Here is a 20683-nt window from a genome sequence, read left to right on the forward strand (position 1 = left end):
ACATGATACCTTTTCTGGATTATTGATAAGAGGACCAGCCAAGTATCAGGTTTTCTACCCCTGGAAAACATATCTTCAGAACCTTGTTACTGCTGGTTACTTGTGGCAAGTACTCAGTATGTTTTCACTATTGAATTCACTTTTTCAAAATGATCAATACCAGTATTTCCAAAAGTGTGATGAGTGAAATGATAGTCTTTCTTGAAGCTGCTCGGGAAGTGTTCTGTGGTTAAGCAATGGCAAACTATTGTCTTAGGTACAGCTCATACTATCAGGTTAGAGACACCCTGAAGCCTATAGTGGTGATTTTCAGTGGAGCAGTACTATCCCCGAGGGGACATTTTATAAATTATAAATCTGTGGGAGTGTTTTTGTTGTCACACCAGTTGGCCCAGAGGTCATGGATAGCCTGCAGGGTACAATCTGTCCCATAAAAGCAAGAGTTGTCCCTTGCTTCCTGGGACTTACTGTTGTCCTTACGGTCAGGTAGCTTTAAAATCTATTTATAATTAAGCTTAGAAACTAATTCTTTTACATATAAACACAAAATCATGATTTCATAAGAGTAGTCACTGATATGCCTTTGGAATACAATGACCATGTAAATTAAGGGGAGATTGTATTCTGTTTTGTTTGGAGCTTTACCAAGAATTTTTTACCATTTCAGAAAAGGGCATCATGAGCAAACAGCACTGGTTGTGTTTGAATCCCCGATACAGCGTGACTGTGTAGCCTGTGTGTGCAGCTGGCACATTCACCATAATTTTCCATGTGAAGGCAGGGGGCTGACTACCTATGTCTTTTGGTTTAGTCATTTCCAAGATTTACATATTAAAATACATATTATGCTATTGTTGGTCTTTCGAAAAATTACTTTTATGTAGGACATACCTATGAATTTTGTTTCAGGATGGTAAAGGAGGTGTTACAGAGATACCTGTTTACAACGAGAGAACATTGGATTTGAGAGGGTTGGAAACCACTATCCTAAGCGGAGAAATCTGGAGAATTTTCTTAACGAATCATTTGCTAAATTAATTTGATAATAGAGCCTTTATTTTGTGTATCTGTTAACTTTAGGGAAAGCTATATTAATGCTATACTAATACTAACTCTGTCACTAGTAAGACTTTTTATAGTACTTTATACTCTCAAAATGCCTTCCCCTGTGTTATTTCAACTTATTTTCACAACATTTATGAGGGGCAGAGCATAGGCATTCTCATTCTGTAGATGAAACAGAAGAAGAAAGAATTGAGGTGATTCACCATGGATCACTGAGAGGTCTGTGCAGAGCTCGGATGAGAGGCTTGATTCCCAGAACCATGCCCTTCTACATCTGAAAGTTTGCTAATCCTAGCACAGGCTTCTCCCCACTCCTCCATCCTTCTGTAGCCAGGGAGTAGGCAGGGAAGAATTTGAACCCTGCGTCAGAGTAGCACTGGGGCAGGTGAAGCATTCCCCCAGTAAGGGGCTGACCGTCTAATCTGAAATGCACCAGTTTCTTATTTTCCAACTTCTTGTTGCTTGCATTTTTGAGTTCATCACCTTTCTTGTATGTCTAGATCAAAAGGGTGATCAAGGAAGGGAGAGAATATGAAACTGCAGCTCACTGGTTAAAACTGCCAGATGGAATGTGGAATGTGTGATTTAGCATTGCTTTGTATTACTTTGTTTTCCCATTATCTTCTGTTCTGCTTAAGATTTGTGGTTGAGATTTGCATAACCAAGTCAATTGAGATTACAGGCCTATAGGATGTCTTTGTTCTTAAGAGGAAATAGTAATGGCAAACAGTGCTTACTATGTCAGGCATTGTTCTAAGTGCCTTATGTACATTCATGTTATCCTTACAAAACTTTATGAGGTAGATAACTTCTTGAGAAGTTCTCGTGAGTAAAGATTATGTGTAACTCATTTCATCTATTTATACATTTGCAAAGCCTTACACCATGATTGGAACAACATATTTATTGATTTAATTTCCTTTAAAGGACAGTAAGATGGAGATCAAAGACAGTACCACTCTTTTCCTAATTAATTATTTCAACAAATTTATTGAGAAACTAGTAACATGTTAGATACTAGCATGCCCTGAAGAGGCAATTATAAATAAGACATACATAATTTTCACCTCAAGGGAGCTTATAGTCTTCTCTACTTTCATACTTTGGGTCTCTCAGTTTATTTTTGTTGTCCCCAATAAATCACTTGTTGCTCTGGTGGTGGTGGGTTGAACCAGACCACTCTTCACACACCCAGGACATGGAAAGGTGCTGCTGCTGGTGGTGGTAGAAGCAGCAGACAGTGTGGCAGAATTGTGCCCTCCTTCTAATGGTACTCATGGTAATTATAGCATGTCCAGCCATCATGTACTGTTACCCAGTTTCTTCCCAAGGGGGGCTCTAGATAAGCTCAGTGGCAGTCTTGTGCATCTGGCTAATGATTAGTTTGGTCCTGGGAGCCTAGGCTTCATTTCCTGGAGTAGATACTGAGGATGGATTGAGCCAGGAATAAGGAGGGGATTGAATCAGAGAAGTCAAGTCCATTTCAGATCGAAAGGACAAGCATGGGATGGATAATGGGGGACAGTGTTCAAAGTTTAGAGGCAATATTGTACAGAGATGAAACTGGGAATTGAAGGAATGGAGCTGGTGGTTAAGAGATAGTTGACATGGATACAGAAAACAAATTGTGGTTACCTTGGGGAAACATGATGGGCGTACGGGACTGAGGAGGGACAGATTGGGAGTTTGGGATTGATGAATACACATTACTATATGTGAAGGAAATAAGCAACAAGCACCTACTGTATAGCACAGGGAACTGTATTCAACTTCTTGTAATAACACATAATGGAAAAGAAACTGAAAAATATAAATGTATGTGTGTATGTGTATAACTGAATTGCTTTGCTGAACACCTGAAACTAACATTGTAAATCAACTACACTTCAATAAAAAATAAGAATAAAAAAAGATTTAGGTAGTTGATGGAGCCAAGAATTTTGTGGTACAGAATGCTGGAATGTCTAGATTTTACCATTCTTGAATTGCTCAGCTTGCTGAAAGATACAGGGCTAGGTTGTTTAGGGAGTGATGTCAGCCATGTAGCTGACTAAGACGTCCCTCGTTTGTGTCCTTCCCGCAACAACAGTCTGGCATCCATCCAGGGACAAAAGTGCCTTTGTGGGAGCTGTGGGATCCAGTCCCATATGCCAAGGAATCCTGGAGGAGTCTGCCCACCTGTGCATCAAGTAATAGGAATATGGACCTTGGTCCTGGCTGTGGATCCTGCAGTGGTCTGTAATCTGGCTCCTGCCCCTCTCGGCTGCAGTCCAGGAGCCCCTGGAAAACACTGTCTTAGACAATGACCCATGAGCAAGAGAGCCTTTGTGGAAGTCAAGAGTTTCCAGTGGAGAAGTTCTAGCACACGAGTGTAAGAAAAACATGAGTTTGGATGCATTGGAGTGGGTAAGAAGAAAAGTCTTTACCTGCATCACCACATACGCAAGATGGCACTGCTTAGGGCCAAGAGAGATCTTCACAGATTTCTTCTGTAAGGGTAAAAAAGAGTGTGTGAATGAGCATCTTGATTCCCCAGTTGTGTGAGACACTGTCAAACAGGCTCATTGCTCTCACCCCATCGGGAATACTGAGTTGTGAGCTTCCTGACTAGGTAGGTGAGGGGAAAGACTGGGAGGGCAGCAGATTGGACTCTTGGAGATCATCAAAGGGACATGAATCCCACTAACTGGGTCTCAGACTCCATCAAGAAGCTTGCCCATCAAGTGGTGTTGGGAAAGCTGGACAGCTGCGTGTAAATCAATGAGGTTAGAACACTCCCTCACACCATACACAGAAGTAAACTCAAAATGGCTTAAAGGCTTAAACATAAGACAGGACACCATAAACCTCCTAGAAGAGAATATAGATAAAACATTCTCTGATGTAAATCATAGCAATGTTTTCCTAGGTCAGTCTACCAAGGCAACAGAAATAAAAGCAAAAACAAGCGGGACCTAGTTAAACTTAAGCTTTTGCACAACAAAGGAAACCATAAACAAAATGAAAAGATAACCTATGGAATGGGAGAAAATACTTGCAAACAATGAGACCAACAAGGGCTTAACTTTCAGAATATACAAACAGCTCATACAATTCAATAAGAGAAAAGTGAACAACCCAATCAAAAGATGTGCAGAAGATCTAAACAGACATTTCTCCAACGAAAACATACAGATGGCCAATAGGCACATGAAAAGATGCTCAATATCACTAGTTATCAGAGAAATGGAAATAAAAACTACAATGAGGTATCACTTCATACTGGTCAGAATGGCCATCATTAAGAAGACCACAAGTGACAAATGCTGGAGAGGGTGTGGAGAAAAGGGAACCCTCCTACACTGTTGGTGGGAATGTAATTTGGTGCAGCCACTGTGGAAAACAGTATGGAGATTCCTCAAAAACCTGAAAATAGTGTTAACCATGTGATCCAGTGATCCCACTCCTGGGCATATATCCAGAGAAAATTCCAATTCAGAAAGATACATGCACCCCAGTATTCACAACAGCACTATTCACAGCAGCCAAGACATGGAAGCAACCTAAATATCCATCAACAGATGATTGAATAGAGAAGATGTGGTGTGTGTGTGTGTGTGTAATACTACTAAGCCATAAAAAGTAAAACAATGCCATTTGCAGCACTGGGGACCTGGGGATTGTCATTCTAAGTGAAGTAAGCCAGAAAGAGAAAAATACCATATGATATCACTCATATGTGGAATCTAAAAAAAAAAGAGACAATGAATTTATTTATAAGACAGAAGCAGACTCAGACATAGAAAGTAAACTTATGGTTACTAAAGGGGAAAGGGGAGGGGAGGGATAAATTAGTAGTTTCAAATTAACAGGTATACACTACTGTATATAAAACAGGTAGACAGCAAGGTCCTACAGTATAGCACAGGGAACTATATTCAATATCTTGTATTAACCTATAATGAAATAGAATATGTATATATGTATGTGTGTGTGTGTGTATACACACACACATGACTGAATCACTATGCTGTACACCAGAAACTAACACAACATTATAAATCAATTATACTTCAATTTAAAAAAAAAGAAGCTTGCCTATGAACCATTGGGGGCACCTTGCCAGCAGATCCCCCAAATGACCTATGGGCACCCCAGTGCTCTGTGTGCTTTGTCCCCCTCTCTTACACCATGGTGGCTCCCTGTGCATGCTCCCACGGTGGCAGCAAGAGTGAGCTTTGGCAGATGGCTAGTGAGCACATGAGAAAAGCCAACCTGAATCTGCGGTTGAGGGAGATCCCACAAACTTGAGGTTTAGTGCTAGCCATCTTTGTAAAAACAAAGGGAGGCTGTAGGCACCCAGCCTGGCCTGTTGCAGGATTAAGGGAAGGCATACAGGCATATTTTGTTTTGTTGTGTGTTGCTTTACTATACTTTGCAGATATTGTGTTTTTTACAAATTGAAGGTTTGTGGCAACCCTGTGTCAAGCAAGTCTGTTGGCACCATTTTTCCAACATTTGCTCACTTTGTGTCTCTGCTTATTTTGATAATTCACAAAATATTTCAGCTTTTTCATTATTATATTTGTTAGGGTGATCTGTGATCAGTCATCTTTGATGTTACCTTTGTAATTGTTTTGGGGCTCCACAAACTGTGCCCATATAAGATGGCAAACTGAATCACATGTTGAAATGACAACAAAGGATTTAAATATTACATATATTATATAAACTTAGTTAAAAAAGCAACAGTAGGGTTTGAGAGGATTAATTCTAATTTTGAAACAAGTTCTATTTGTGGGTAAAATGCTGTCAAACAGCATTGCATGCTTCAGAGAATCATTTGTGAAAAAAAGTCAACAATGTGGCAAAATTTATTGTTATCTAATTTTAAGAAATTGCCACAGCCACCCTTACTTTCAGTAACCACCACCCTGATAACTCAACAGCCATCAACACTGAGGCAAGACCCTCCACCAGCAAAAAGATTACAACTTGCTGAAGGCTCAGATGACAGTATTTTTCAGCAATAAATTATTTTTAGATCAAAGTATATACATTTTTTTAGACATAATGCTATTGGACACTTACTTGACTACAGTATAGTGTAAACATGACTTTTATTTGCACCAGGAAACCAAAAAATTCATATGTCTTGCTTTATTGCAGTACTCACTTTATTGCAGTTGTTTGGAACCAAATCCATAATATCTTCAAGATATTCCAATAAACTTAAGAATTCTTCTGCAAGAGGGAGCAAGAAGAATGGAGCAGGTGTACCCATAGAAAGCCTCAGAATCACTAGCAGGGCTAATGGAAGGTATTTCTTCCTCAAAGGAAGTTAGTAAAGACTAGAGGAGGATACTGCTACTTCAAATGAGAAGACAGCAACACAAAACTTCAAGGACATGAAAAATCAAAGAAAAATGACTCCACCAAAGGATTATAATTATCTTCCAGTAACTGATCTCAAAAACGTGAAATCTATAATTTACATGATAAAGATTTCAAAATATCTGTTTTAAGGAAATTTAATGAGTCACAAGAAAATACACAAGACATTTCAGCAAAATCAGGAAAACAGTACGTGAATAAAATGAAAAGTTTAAAAAAGAGAGAGAACCAAACAAAAATTCTGTAGCTGAGGAATACAATGAGTGAAATGAAAAATGCAGTGGAAAGCATCAACAGCAGAATGGATCAAGCTGAAGAAAAAAAAAAATCTGAGTTAGAAGACAGGAACTTTGAAATTATTCAGTCAAAAATAAAGAAAAAAGAATGACAGAAGCCCATGTGATTTACGATACCATGAAAAAAAAGTACTTTGTGAATTATTGGAGTTCCAATAGAAGAAGAGGGAGAGAAAGGGGCAGAAAGCTTATTTAAAGAAATAATGACTGAGAACTTCTCAAATCTGGACAGAGATTTGGATATTCAAGTTCATGAATCTCATAGGTCACCAAACTTGTAAAGATTCTTCCGAGACCCATGATTAAAGACAAATGGAGAATCTTAAAAGCAGCAAGAGAAAAGAAGCTTGAAACTTACAAAGAAACCCCCATAATGCTATCAGTGAGTTTCTCAGAATAAAGCTTACATCAGGAGAGAGTGGGATGATAATATTTAACATGCCAAAAGAAAAAACACTGCCAACCAACAATACTGTAGCTGGCAAAGTTATCCCTCAGAAATGAAGAAGAAATATGACTTTCCCAGAAAAACAAAAGCTGAGGGAGTTCAACACCACTAACAATGCCTTACAAGAAATACTGGCAGGAGTTTTTCCAGTTGAAATGTAAGGATGCTAATTAGTAACATAAAAAATGTACAACACACTTGTAAGCCATATGAAAGATAAACTCAAAATGGATTAAATGTAAGACCTGAAACCATAAAAATCCTAGAAGGAAACATAGACAATAAGCTCTTTGACATCAGTTTTAAAGATTTTTTTTTTTTTTTTTTGGATTTGTCTCCTCAGCCAAGGGCAACAAAAGCAAAAATAAACAAATGGGACTACATCAAACTAAAAAAACTTTTGCACAGTGAAGGAAACCATCAACAAAATGATAAGGCAACCTACTGAATGGGAGAAGATACTTCTCAATGATATATCTGGTAAGAGGTTGATATCCAAAATATATAAAGAACAATACAACTCAATATCAAAAAAAGAAACCTCATTAAAAAATGGGTAGAGAATCTGAATATTTTTCCAAAGAAGACATACAGATGACCATCAGACATGTGAAAAGATGCTCAGCATCACTAATCACCTGGGAAGTGCAAATCAAAACCACAATGAGATATCACCTCACACCTATCAAAATAGCTATTATCAAAAAGACAGCAAATTACAAGTTTTGACAAGGATCTGGAGAAAAGGGAACCCTCATGTACTGTAGGTGTTAATGTAAATTGGTGGAACCACTATGGGAAACTTTGGAGGTTCCTCAAAAAATTAACAATACAACTACCATGCGATCCAGCAATTCCACTCCTGAATATTATCTGAAGAAAGTGAAAACACTAATTTGAAAAGTTACATGCACTTCTGTGTTCATTGCAGCACTATTTACAATAGCCTAGACATGGAAGCAACCTAAGTGCTCACTGATAGACAAATGGATAAAGATGTATTATATATATTTACACACACACAATGGAACATTATTCAGCCATAAAAAGGAATGAAATCTTGCCATTTGTAACAGCATAGTTGGACGTAGCAGGTATTATGCTAAGTGAAATCAGTCGACAAAATAAGAAAGACAAATACCATATAATTTCACTAATATGTAGAATCTAAAAAACAAAACAAACAAAACAGAAAAGACTCAAATACAGAGAACAAATTGGTGTTTGCCAGAAGGGAGAGGAGAGGGCAAAGGGGTGAAAAAGGTGAAGGGGATTAAGAGGTACAAACTTCCACCTATAAAGTAAATAAATCATGAGGATGTAATGTACAACATAGGGAATATAGTCAATAATACTGTAATAACTGTATGGTAACACTTGGTAACCAGATTTATCATAGTGATCACTTAAATATCAACTCACTATGTTGTACACCTGAAACTAACATAATACTGTATGTCAATTATAATTTAATAAAAAAAAAGGAAAGTGTAGAACATATTGGTAAAGATAAGCATATAATTGAATTCAGAATACTGCAATAGAGTGGTGTGTTAACCACTTAAGTCTAGTGTAAAGATTAAAGGACAAGAATATTAAAAATAACCATGGCTACCCTAGTTTGTTAACAAAAACACAATATAAAAGAGGTAATTGTGACATCAAAAACAAAAAAAGGGAGGAGTAAAAGGGTAGAGATTTTGTGTGTGATTGGAGTTAAGATGCTATCAGCTTAAAATAGACTGTTACAAGATGTTTTGTGTAAGCCTCATGGTAACCACAAAAGCAAAAACCTTTAGTAAATTCACAGAAAATAAAGAGAGGAGAATCAGAGTGTACCATTATGGAAAATCACCAATTCACAAAGGTAGACAGAAAGAGAGGAAAAAGGAAACCGGCACTACAGAACAGCCGGAAAGCAATTAATAAGATGGCATTAGTATGTCTTTAACTGTGAATAATTACTCCAAAAGTAAATGGATTGAATTCAGCAATCAAAAGGCGCAGAGTGGCTGGATGGATAAACAAATAAGACCCATCTACATACTGTCTATAAGAAGGCTTATTTCAGCCTTAAGGACATGTGTAAGCTCAAAGTGAAGTGATGGAAAAAGATATTTCATGCAAGTGGAAAACAGAAGAGAGCAGGGGTATATTATTCTCATATCAGACAAAATTGACTTTCAGCCAAAAATGGTACCGAGAGACAAAGAAGCACTCAGGCTCATTCCCAGGCAGCAATCCACACCACACAGTTCTCTCTTAATTGGGAACCATGCTCAGGCCACATTTTACATGAACAGAATGCTCAGAATGCAACCATAGCCAAGTCAACTTTTTTCTTCTGAATCCCTTATGAAGAATATCTCCTGGAAATATTCCTGGCTCTCACACTTCGGCCATGGGAAAGCTAAGAGCTCCCCAAACTCATCTGTTTGGCCAAAGAGTGGTGTACAGAAATGGCTGCTACTGTGAGGTTGGCATATTACCACATGTGGACGACACATGTCAGTCTGTCTTTGGGACTGGGAGAGTTTCCCATATTCACCTGGAGCTTGACTCACCTTGTTGGCTTCTGTTGCCCTTTCTGTGGCATGTTTTCTGTTCTGCTAGATTGCCTTTCACTGACTGAAAAGACAGCCACTCACCACTTAGGCCTGTGCAGTCACGTAACTCTTGGTTCTAAGTGGGAGCCCCATGTGTCCTGATGTCTCTCACCAAGTTCCGCACTTAACACTTGCCTTTGTGTTAGGAAGCATGGAGTTTTGAGTTCCTCTGAGGCATTAAAATAAGATGTTCTCATTAATAACTGGCTTTCCTGTCCTTGCTTTGCTGTCAGGAGAGAACTGGATAATAGAACCTATGATTTGTTGGACTGGCTCTATTAAGAACTGACAGAGTGATGATTTGATTCCAGTAATGCTTTGTTCTTACTCTGTATTTTGACAGTTCCATCTAGCTGTGCCCCAGCTGGAAGTGACTCTTAGTCACTAATTCTAAACTCACTCCAAGAGTATAAAACGGTACATGTCACCTCAAATCTCACTGGAGTTACCTTTGTCTCCATAACGTAACATAAGATTTTCAAAGTCTTTCTCAAATCATTACCAGAAGATTGAAAAGTTCCCACAATTTGCAGGTTCATTTTTTTGACTGACTGACTTGCCCTTGCAGGTGTTTCAGAGTGACTCTGCTGTTGGTTGTACAGTGATGAGTATGTTGGTTAATTCATTCAACACATGTTTGTTGGGTGTCTGCTCTCTGTCATGTTCTGTTGTAGGAGTTGGGAATAGTGCAGTGAATAAAACAGAAACTTGCCCTCATTTAGTGGAGGAAGATAAGACAGAAAAACAAAGGAAATAAAGTGATTGGTTATTTGAGCATGAGAAGTGCTCATGAGAAGGAGAAACCTGCATTGGGGCAGGAAGTATATAGGCTGCTGGTTTGGTGGAGTCAAGTAGGGAAAGCATTTCAGTTTTCAATATTGTCTGGAAAGGCCTCACTGAGAAAGTGACAATAGAACAACGGCTTGAAGGGGAGAAAGGAGTGAGCCACATGTACAATGGGGGGAAGAACTGGGTCAGGCAGGGGGAGCAGTGAGTGCAAGGGCCCTGAGGTAGGAAATGTCTGTGACGTTCCAAAGCAGACTGATGATAACATTAGCACACAGACACGGCACGTGCCTGACTCTGTTCTAAAGGCTTTACAGCCTTTATCTTATTTAGTCCTCTGTATTTCCCCAGACCCTGCTTATAGATGAAGAAACCAAGGTACAGACAGCTTAAATAACTTGCCCAAGATTACTCACCTGGAAAGTGACAGAACCCAGGCTGTCTGGCTCCGGACTCTGTATGCCAAACCACTCTGCTCTGCTGCCTGGTGTTGAATCCTTTGGAGACGCGGAAGGCACTACTTACCACTTTGCACTGTGTCACTTCGCTTTCAGGAGAAAATATTTTCCTAATCTTAATATTGACACTAGTCGTGCCTATCTTGAGCCACTGGTTTATTTCAATCTAATGGACACTGATCTGTGACGACTGCTGATCGTGATTTTACATTGGCCATTGAATATTTCAAGGTCCACTCATGTCTTTTTCTTTCATACTTCATGTTGTTATATTCTGTCTATCATTATAAACTATCTTACATCCTTTTAGATAACAGGGAATAATGGATGAATAGAAATACATTTTAACAGAAGACTCAGAATACTTAGCAGTTTGGAACCAGGAAGCAAGCAGCCCTGGCTCTGGGAAGAGCGACCCTCCAGCTCGGCCTTGCACAGCTAGGATTCCCACTTCTCCATTCCCACAGCCGTGGCCCTTCTCCTGTTGTTCATACTCAGGGTTCCCACTGGAGCTGACAGAAGGGGAAAGAAGCAGGCTTCTCTTTGAAATTCCAGCCCTGACTCCTGCAGTCCATGTGCCAGTAAGGAGCATGGCCTGAGATCAAACAATTCATACCCTGACACCACCTATCTGGAGTCTCAGACCTCACATCTCCATCTATAAAATGAAGATAGAAATCGTGCCTACCTCCTAGAGTCTTGAGGATTAAGTAGGATGATGTTCACACACAGTGCACAGCGCAGAGCTGATGCATATAAACACTATGGAAATCTTGGCTGTTACTAGTTACTCTTCTTTAACTAACAACAAATAAAACAAACCACTGTCTTTAAAAACAAAAACCCAGTGCACTTGGTTGAAATCTGGCTCTCCATCTTATCCATCAAATGCCCTGTGGTGCCTCTCTGTGGTACCAATCCCTTACATCTTGGCTCCTAAAATGGATACAGCCTATTGGAAACAAAATAAAACAAATACGAATAGTGAATAAAGCAAAAGAGCACAGCTAGTTTCTGACTAAAAGCTTCAGTCATGCTAAAGATAGAGCTTTGCAGAGATGCCATGAGTGAGAGGACAAGGTGGGGAGATGTGTCCTAGGTACCTGTGCTTTGTCAGCTGGTCCTCCTCCCCTCAAACCGTTTACAACTGCTCAAGAATACTCTAGGCTTCTTATGAAACTGGCATTGACTTTTTTAGGATTGTTTGAAGTTCAAGAAGAAAATTATCCCACAAAAGAAGCTTAAGAAGTTCAATTAAATATATTTTAATGAATTGTGTTAGAATAACACATTTTTTTCAAAAAGCCTACAGTTCTAATAATTTTTTTCTTTTCATCCCATAAGAATGTTGAACCCTGACCTTGGAGAGGAGTGGCCTGGTACTGTGGAAAAAACATGTTCATTGAGCCCAACTCCCAGCTCTGCAGGTGAGGGCTGTAGAAAGTTCTGTCAAGGCCACAGGCTCTTCACCTGTACAATGGGAGTAACACCTACCTCACAAAGGCTATTGTGAAGATTGTGGCATGGCTCTAGGAAAGCTCCTAGAAGGTAAATATTTAAAATAATGTTAGTCTGATTTCTTGGAGATTTTTCTTCAGTTATTTTATTTTCTGCCACATCATTAGAACTGCTTTATTATTCAAGATTTTTACATCCAGTTTATGGATTATCAAAGCCTGTTGCTAATAAGTCTGTCTCTTGCTAATTTTTAAAATTGCAGTATAACTACCTGTCAGCCTGTCAGTTATGAGATATAACAGATGTTTCTACATCAATATTGCTGAATGCCTTGGTAAAATGGTTATATGAAAAAGTTTGAAACTATAGTTAAAATGAAGCTTTTTAAAAAAAAATCTGTGGACAGATTTTATAAGTTGGTAGGGTTTTTTTTTCATTTTTAAGGTTTATTTTTTCCTGTTTTATTCAATTATCACAAAAATGTGAAAGTCAGAATAAAATCACTCATAATCTATTGCCTAGAAATAACCACTATTAGCTTTTAATTTTTTTCCTGTTTTATATGACTTTTTCCAACTAGAAGTTTACCATAAGTACTCTACCGTATTGCTAACATTTAAATTACTTTCATAATGGTTATACCACAACCCATATAAACATTTTCCTAATTTAGACATCAAGGTTTTCTGAAGCTTCTCTGTAAAAAATGTCTTGGATGTAAGCCTTTGTCTGCATTCCTGATTAGTGCCGGAGGAAAATTTCCAGAAGTAAAATTTTGGGGTTAATATCAAGTATCTATTGCTTTGTAGCATGTCTTCCAAACTTACAACCTAGTCACTTAAAACAATAGCAATCATTCATTTGCTCACAGTTTTGCAATTTGGGGACAATTTGTCTCTGCTCCACATGATGTTAGCCGGCTGGGGTGACTTGACGGGGGCTAGAGATCCATTTCCTAGGTAACTTTCACATGACTGACAATTTGGTGATGGCTGTTGACTGGAGCCTCAGTTCTCCTCCAACGTGGGCTTTTCCAGTGGGTTCCAAGAGGGAGGAGGTGGAAACTGGCATTCCTCTTAAAGGCCAGGTCTGAAACTGGCACGGAGTCTCTCCCGCCACTCTCTCTTGGTCAGACTGGTCACAGGCCACGTTCCAGAGGGTGGTAAAATAGACTACATTTCTTTGTCAGGGAAATGACAGAGAATTCGGTGACATATTTAATCTGCCATAGTCAAAGAGCATATTGTTGAAGGATCTTTATTCACCTCACCAAATCACTTTCTAGAAAGGTTATGCTGATATGCAGTTCTACCAGCAGTGGATGAGAATGCTCATTGTCACACTTAACCAACATTAAGTATTTAAATTTAAAAATTTCTACTTATTCAATATGTAAAATGTGGGATATCATTGTTTTACTTTGAATTTGCTTTATTATTGATGAGCTTCCATATGTTTGGTAAAAATTTGTATTTTTTCCTTTGTGCATTGTCTGGGCAATTTGTTTGTGTTAAACCCACAGGATTACATGAGTTGTTTATTTATTACTGACATTCAGATTGGGTCATATTTGTTATAAACATTCCTTTCATTTGTCTCAGTTAAAAATACAAAACTGTTCCCTCTTAATTGAGAAGAAAATAGACAAAACTATTTCCTATGAAATTCACATGATTTTCATAAGAGTTGTAGCCATACATTGGTCTCAAAATGTTGATTTCTATATTACAATAAAATATTTAGAATCTGTGTCAATTTTACTCATCTAACATGTCAGGAGGAATCTAGGAAATAACATGAGTTATTAATTATCTTTATTTTCAAGGGACTGAAACAAAAGTGATTTTAAATAATTTTATTGGGACAGAAATGGAGGAACAAAGCTGTGTCATCATCGCTTAATTTTCTCTTTATCCTTTTAGCTGTCTGGTGGGCAGGCCCCTTAACCTCTCTGACCCTCAGTTTTCTTAACTGTAAAATGGGAATAAGAGCAGATATGCTGTTGTCAGAGCAGACAGTTAGCTAGATATGAGCAGAGAAGGGAGGCATCAGGTACATCTTGTGGTGACAGGCATCCTAGAGGCAAACAAAGAAAGGCAGGAATCTCCAGCATCCAAATATAGCCTTTTTACTCATTATGCCCTCATTATAATAAAATTAGCATTGCAAATGAGAAGTACCCATCACGCACCAATGCCATGACAGTTCCAGGCAAGACCAAATAAGGACAAAAACTCCCCCACCCCTCAGGAAGGCGGACTGGGACGAAAACCAGGAAAGATGACCCAAACCCCTCCCTCCCCAATGAATATTCTGCCCAGTCATTTTCACACCCCATATAACCAGCTTGCCAAAGGAATTCAGAGCATCTGCTCACCTGAGCCTGCCTGCTCTTCCTTCTGAGAGTGTACTGTTGCTTACTAAATCCTTGCTTTGCTTTTTTGTCCTCCATGTCTCCTCTCTGAATTCTTTCTGTGATGAAACAAGAACCTACTCTCCAGTAACATCTGTGAGGCCTGGAGAAGATGTCTTTGTTTTGTTTTTGTTTTTTAAATTTGCATTCTTTTTTATTGAAGTATAGTCAGTTTACAATGTTGTGTCAATTTCTGGTGAACAGCATGTTTCAGTCACACATAAACATACATATATTTGTTTTCATATTCTTTTTCAATATAGGTTACTACAAGGTATTGAATATGGTTCCCAGTGCTATATAGTATAAGCTTGTTGTTTATCTATTTTGTATATAGTAGTTAGTATCTACAAATCTCCAACTCCCAATTTATCTCTTCCCACTCCTTTTATCCCCTGGTAACCATATATTTTTCTCTATGTCTGTGAATCAATTTCTGTTTTGTAAATATATTCATTTGTGTGTGTGTCTCTCTCTCTCTTTTTTTTTTCAGATTCCACGTATCATGTGAGTGATATCATATGGTATTTTTCTTTCTCTTTCTGGCTTATTTCACTTAGAGTGATGATCTCCAGGTCCATCCATGTTGCTGCAAATGGCATTATTTTATTCTTTTTTATGGCTGAGTCATATTCCATTATATATGTATACCACGTATATATCCATTTATCCAATCACCTGTCAATGGACATTTAGGTTGTTTCTATGTCTTGGCTATTGTAAATAGTGCTGCTGTGAACATTGGGGTGCATGTGTCTTTTCAAATTATAGTTTTGGAGATGTTTTAAGGGGCCCAGCACAGGCAGGGCCTGGTGTGTGGTGGGCACCATTAGTATTTGCCTCTTATGTTCTGCCTCGTGAACCAAGAAAGACCTTACTGCAAAGAGTCAAAGCAATTCAATGGAGGAAAGATAGTCTTTTCAACAAATGGCACTGTAGCAGTTGGGCATCCATAGGCAAAAAAATAAACTATGACCTTCTCCCCATATCTTATACAAAAATTAATCCAAAATGAATCAAATTTCAATGTAAAATGTAAACCGATAAACACTTCTAAAAGAAAGCATAGGAGAAAATCTTTTAGACCTAGGGCTAAGTAAACAGTTCTTAGAAATTACACCAAAAGCACTATCCATAAAAGGAAAAGCTGATAAATTGGACAGCATCAAAATTAAAAACTTTTGTGCTGGAAACACTATTTACAATAGCCAAGACATGGAAGCAACCTAAGTGTCCATCAACAGATGACTGGATAAAAAGTTGTAGTGTGTGTATGTGTAAGTGTATGTATGTATGTATGTATGTATATAATGGAATATTATTCAGACATAAAAATGAAATATTGTCATTTGTAGCAACATAGATGGACCTAGAGATTATCACACGAAGTGAAGTAAGTCAGACAGAGAAAGACAAATATTACATGACATCACTTACATGTGGAATCTAAAGAAAAAAATACAAACGAACTTATTTACAGAATAGAAACAGACTCACAGACATAAAAAACAAACTTTTGGTTACCAGGAGGGATAGGGGTGAGAAGGGATAAATTGGGAGTTTGAGATTTGCAGATACTAACTAATATATATAAAATGGATAAACATCAAGTTCATAGTGTATAGTGTAGGGAACTATATTCAATATCTTGTAGTAACTTATGGTGAAAAAGAATATGAAAATGAATATATGTTCATGTATGACTGATGCATTGTGCTGTACATCAGAAATTGACACAACATTGTAAACTGACTATACTTCAATTATATACACACACACACACACACACACAAAGAGGAAAGAAACGGGCAAAAGACTAAGAAATATTTCACCAAAAAGGAGATACAGATGGAAAATAAACACATGAATATATTCAACATTATTAGCCGTCAGGAAAATGCAAATTAAAACGACAACAAGATATCCCACCTATAAGATGAGTTAAAAATAGTGATAATATCAAAAGCTGGAGAGAATGCAGAAAAACTGTATTTCTCATATATCACTGATGGGAATGGCATAGCCTCTCTGGAAGATAGTATGGCAGTTTTTTTTATAAAACAGAACATGCATTTACCATAATGACCCAGCAGTGGCACTCTTGGGCATTCATCCCAGATAAAGGAAAACTGATACACACACAAACATCTATACATGAATGTTTATAGTGGCTTTATTTGTAGTAGCTCCAAACTGGGAAAAGTCAAACTCTGATACATTCATACCATGGAGTACTACTCAGCAATAAAAAGTAATGAACTTCACACACAATAACCTGGATGGATCTCAAGGGCATTATGCTCAAGGGGAAAAAATCACTATTAAGAGGTTTATTACTTTAAAACCTTTGAAGGTCTTACATATACTTTATAATTCCATTTATATTAACATTCTCAAAATGACAAAACTATACATGGGGAACAGACTAGTGGTTGCCATGGGGCAGGGATATGGTTGGGAGGGGATGTGAATATTAACAAAGTATGAGAGGGATCCCTTGTGATGATGGAACAGATCCATATCTTGATTGTGGTGGTAGCTACCTAAGTATATATACATGGGATTGCACATGCATATACTGCATAGAAACATATACAAATGAGTGCATGTAAAAACTGATGAAAATTGAACACAGTCAGTAGTCTTGTTAACAGTATCATACCGATGTCAGTTTCCTGTTTTGATATTGTATTCAAGATGTCACATTGGGGGAAGCTGGGTGAAGGGTACTATATATGTTTCAAAATAAAAAGTTAAAAAAACCTAGGTAGTGAGTAAAACGCTTATAAAACACTTGGAAGTATCTGTATTTATTAATAATTTGATTAAAGGCAATAATGATTTTGAACATAAAAATGAATGTGAATTTAGGCTTTGCTGAACATTCTCGGTGGCTTAGAGGGAGTCCTTACCGTCTAGGCGCTTATGGGCAGTAGGGTAGATAGTTCTGTGAATGACACATTGTCTACTAAGAGGTGAGCATGTAAACAACCATCTATAATCTCTGAGTTAAATAAATTGAATCATTACAAGAGAGTGTGGCAGAAATTGAGAGGAAGGAGATTTTAAAGTGGCCTGAGAGTCTGGGGGAAAATTTCTTGGAGAAGGTGATTTCTGAAGTGAACCTTGAAGAATGGATCTGATTCTGAAGGTACAGAAGAGAGTAAGGAAGTTTTTTTTTAATGTATATCCTAGATTCTTTTTGTTAGTATTTTCTTAATCAAATTTCTTTTTCTCTGAACTTATTCTTTCATGCCTTTAGCCTATGAAGTTAGATGTATTTATATATGGTAAAAATTCACCGTGGGGACTGGCTTAAAATGTGCTTTTATTTTTGAAGCTTAAAGAGCATTTAGAGTCACTTTGTAGTTCTTCAAAGAGAAATGCTTTGAGAGAAAACTTGAAGTCCTGGGTCCTATTGCCATTTGCCTAGAAGTACCAACTTGCGGTCATGTAGCTGGAAACTCTGCCAAAATAAAAGAGTATTTCTTCTACCCTCAAAGTTTTCTTTTTCTTTTTCTTTTTTTTTTTTTTTCAATCAGGAAGAACTTGAAAAATGAATCAGAGTTGAAAACCAAGTACTGCTGACAATAAAGAATATTGCCCCAGGTAGGGACACAACGAACCATTTGTAGTTAATAGAGTTTTGATTCTGGTTTTTTTTGTTTGTTTGTTTGGTTTTTTTTTTCAGTTTACTTAAATTCACGCTCCAGTCCAGAGGAGCCAAATTCCAAAGGAAAGCTAAATGTCAGATGTAAACAGACCTGGTGCTCAGGCAATTTAATTCATCATTTGTTGAAATGAGGGGTTTGCATTTTACTTGGGCCTACCTTATCTTATTCAGTGTTAATTGTATTATTTACCTTGTGAAGTTTTACTTTATTTTGGCAGACACAATTTGTACTTTAGGAAAAGATAGAAAGAGCCCTTAAACTCTCTGTATAGAAAAGATGCCCTTACAGAGCCAACCATTAGAATGCACGTGCAATTACAGAAAAAACTCTCAGACACTTGGCTGAAATGAGCCCTGACAATCACCTTATTCAGTAGCCTTGTTTCACCAGGTCAGGAAACAATCAGAAGAAAATGTTCCTCTTCCTCGGAGAATAACTTGTTTTCAAGATATTCATTCATTCATTTGGTTGTTTATTCAATACCTTCTGAGTACCTATTAGTAAGTGCTCTATTTTGGCAGTAGATATTGTTCTGGGTGTTGGGGATATAGGGACCTGCACCAGGGAGCTTACCTAAGTGTGTTTGTGAAGGAGGGACTAGATAATTAAAGAGGAAACAAAGGTACTGCCTATTTCATCACAGTGTCAAGTGTTGTAAAGAAAAGAAGCCCAGGGAGAGGAACTGTCTGATGGGGGTGGAAGAGCTCAGGGAGAGCCTTCCAAGGAGATGACATTTAAGCCTTTCAAGGAGATGACATTTAAGCTGAAGCCTGAATGATGAAAAGGAGAATCGTTACTGAACCAAACTGGGGTCCACTTGCCCCAGCTCAATACCAATGTACCGACACTGGATTGTGGTGAAAGACAGTGTTTATTGTAAGGTGCCTTCCAAGGAGTCTGAGACAGCTAGTGTTGAAAAAGCCCAAACTCCTGGATGGGTTTCAGCAAAGCATTTTTAAAGCCCAGGTGAGGGAAGAGGGTTGCAGGGTATGTGATCAGCTGTGCACAGTCCTCTGGTTGATGGTGAGGTACAGGGCAGTGTCACAGGGGTTAACATCATCAATCCTTAGGCTCCAGTCGGTCTGGGGGCTGTGTGCTCAAGGTTATCAAGCAGCTAATTTGTCTTCCATTTGGTGTCTTCCATTTGGTGGGGGTTTTCACATCTGTAAAATAACTCAGGAAATGTGCATCAGATACTATTATCTAGGTACATCAGAGAGTGGCTAAAGCAGAGGATATGGGGAAGGCATCTGTCCCAGGAAGGCCCCCTAGGGTCCTGTTCCATTACACCATCTATGTGAAGGCACTGGGGAAAATTGTCATGGTAGAGGAATAGCCGAGGCCCCAAAGGCAGGAAGGTGACTGGCAGGTTCAGAGTCCAAAGCAGACCAGTGCCTAGGGAAGGAGATGTGATTGTTGCTGAAGAGCTTGAGGGCTGACTCTGCAGGCCTTGTGGGCCCAGGGAAAGGCTTTTGAGGCCCTTGAAGGTTTAAACACAGGAGTTGCAGGATCTGATTTATATTTTAAAGATATTTTGTCGGGTGTGATGTGGAATGGTAGAGAGGCAGGAGCAGAAGCAGAGAGACTAGCACTGCAGTCAGGCCAGGCAAGAAGGTTCTGGCCTAAATGGAAGGTGGTGGAAGAGGTGAGGCAAACAAGTGAATGGATGTAGGATACAGATTTGGAGACAGGACTGTTAGGACTACAGTTCCACTGGATCTGGGTTTGAGGCCAAATGAGAAGGACTCAGAAGGACTGAGGTTTCTGGCTTAAGCGATTGAGTAGGACCATTTCCTGAGATGGGCAGGTCTGGTGAGGAGCAGGTTGGGAGCAGTGTGGGTGGGGTGAAGAGTCATTCATTAGAAAAAATAAGTAGGTATTGAGATCGGGAAAAACAGGAGTAAGCCCATTTTGGTAGAGCAGTGTGTGAAGGCCTCACTCAGAAGTTGACATTTAAGGTGAGATATGAAAGGTACGAAGAGCCAGCAGAGAGAACATTCCAGATAGAGGGAACCATAGGTACAGAGGCACAAAGAGGGGAAACAGCTTGGAAGGTCAGAGGTGAGCAACAGGAGCTATTGTGGCTGCAGGACAGGGAGCGAGGCA

General features: G+C 38.6%; 1 protein-coding gene across 2 annotated transcripts in view; it reads left to right on the forward strand.

Annotated features, from left to right (window-relative positions):
- Positions 1 to 18509, forward strand: part of NMD3 (NMD3 ribosome export adaptor) — a 60445-nt gene extending 41936 nt beyond the window's left edge. The window contains exon 17 of one of the 2 annotated variants that reach the window (XM_064492538.1): positions 18446 to 18509. In XM_064492538.1, the coding sequence (XP_064348608.1) occupies positions 18446 to 18456 (11 nt within the window). In that variant the 3' untranslated portion in view covers positions 18457 to 18509. Of the gene's footprint in view, positions 1 to 12376; positions 12488 to 18445 lie in introns of those variants that run through there. The other variant, XM_031450224.2, reaches the window with a different exon arrangement.
- Positions 18510 to 20683: the final 2174 nt, after the last annotated feature.

The sequence above is a fragment of the Camelus dromedarius genome, chromosome 2 (genome assembly GCF_036321535.1).
Source record: "Camelus dromedarius isolate mCamDro1 chromosome 2, mCamDro1.pat, whole genome shotgun sequence".
NCBI classification, from domain to species: domain Eukaryota; kingdom Metazoa; phylum Chordata; class Mammalia; order Artiodactyla; family Camelidae; genus Camelus; species Camelus dromedarius.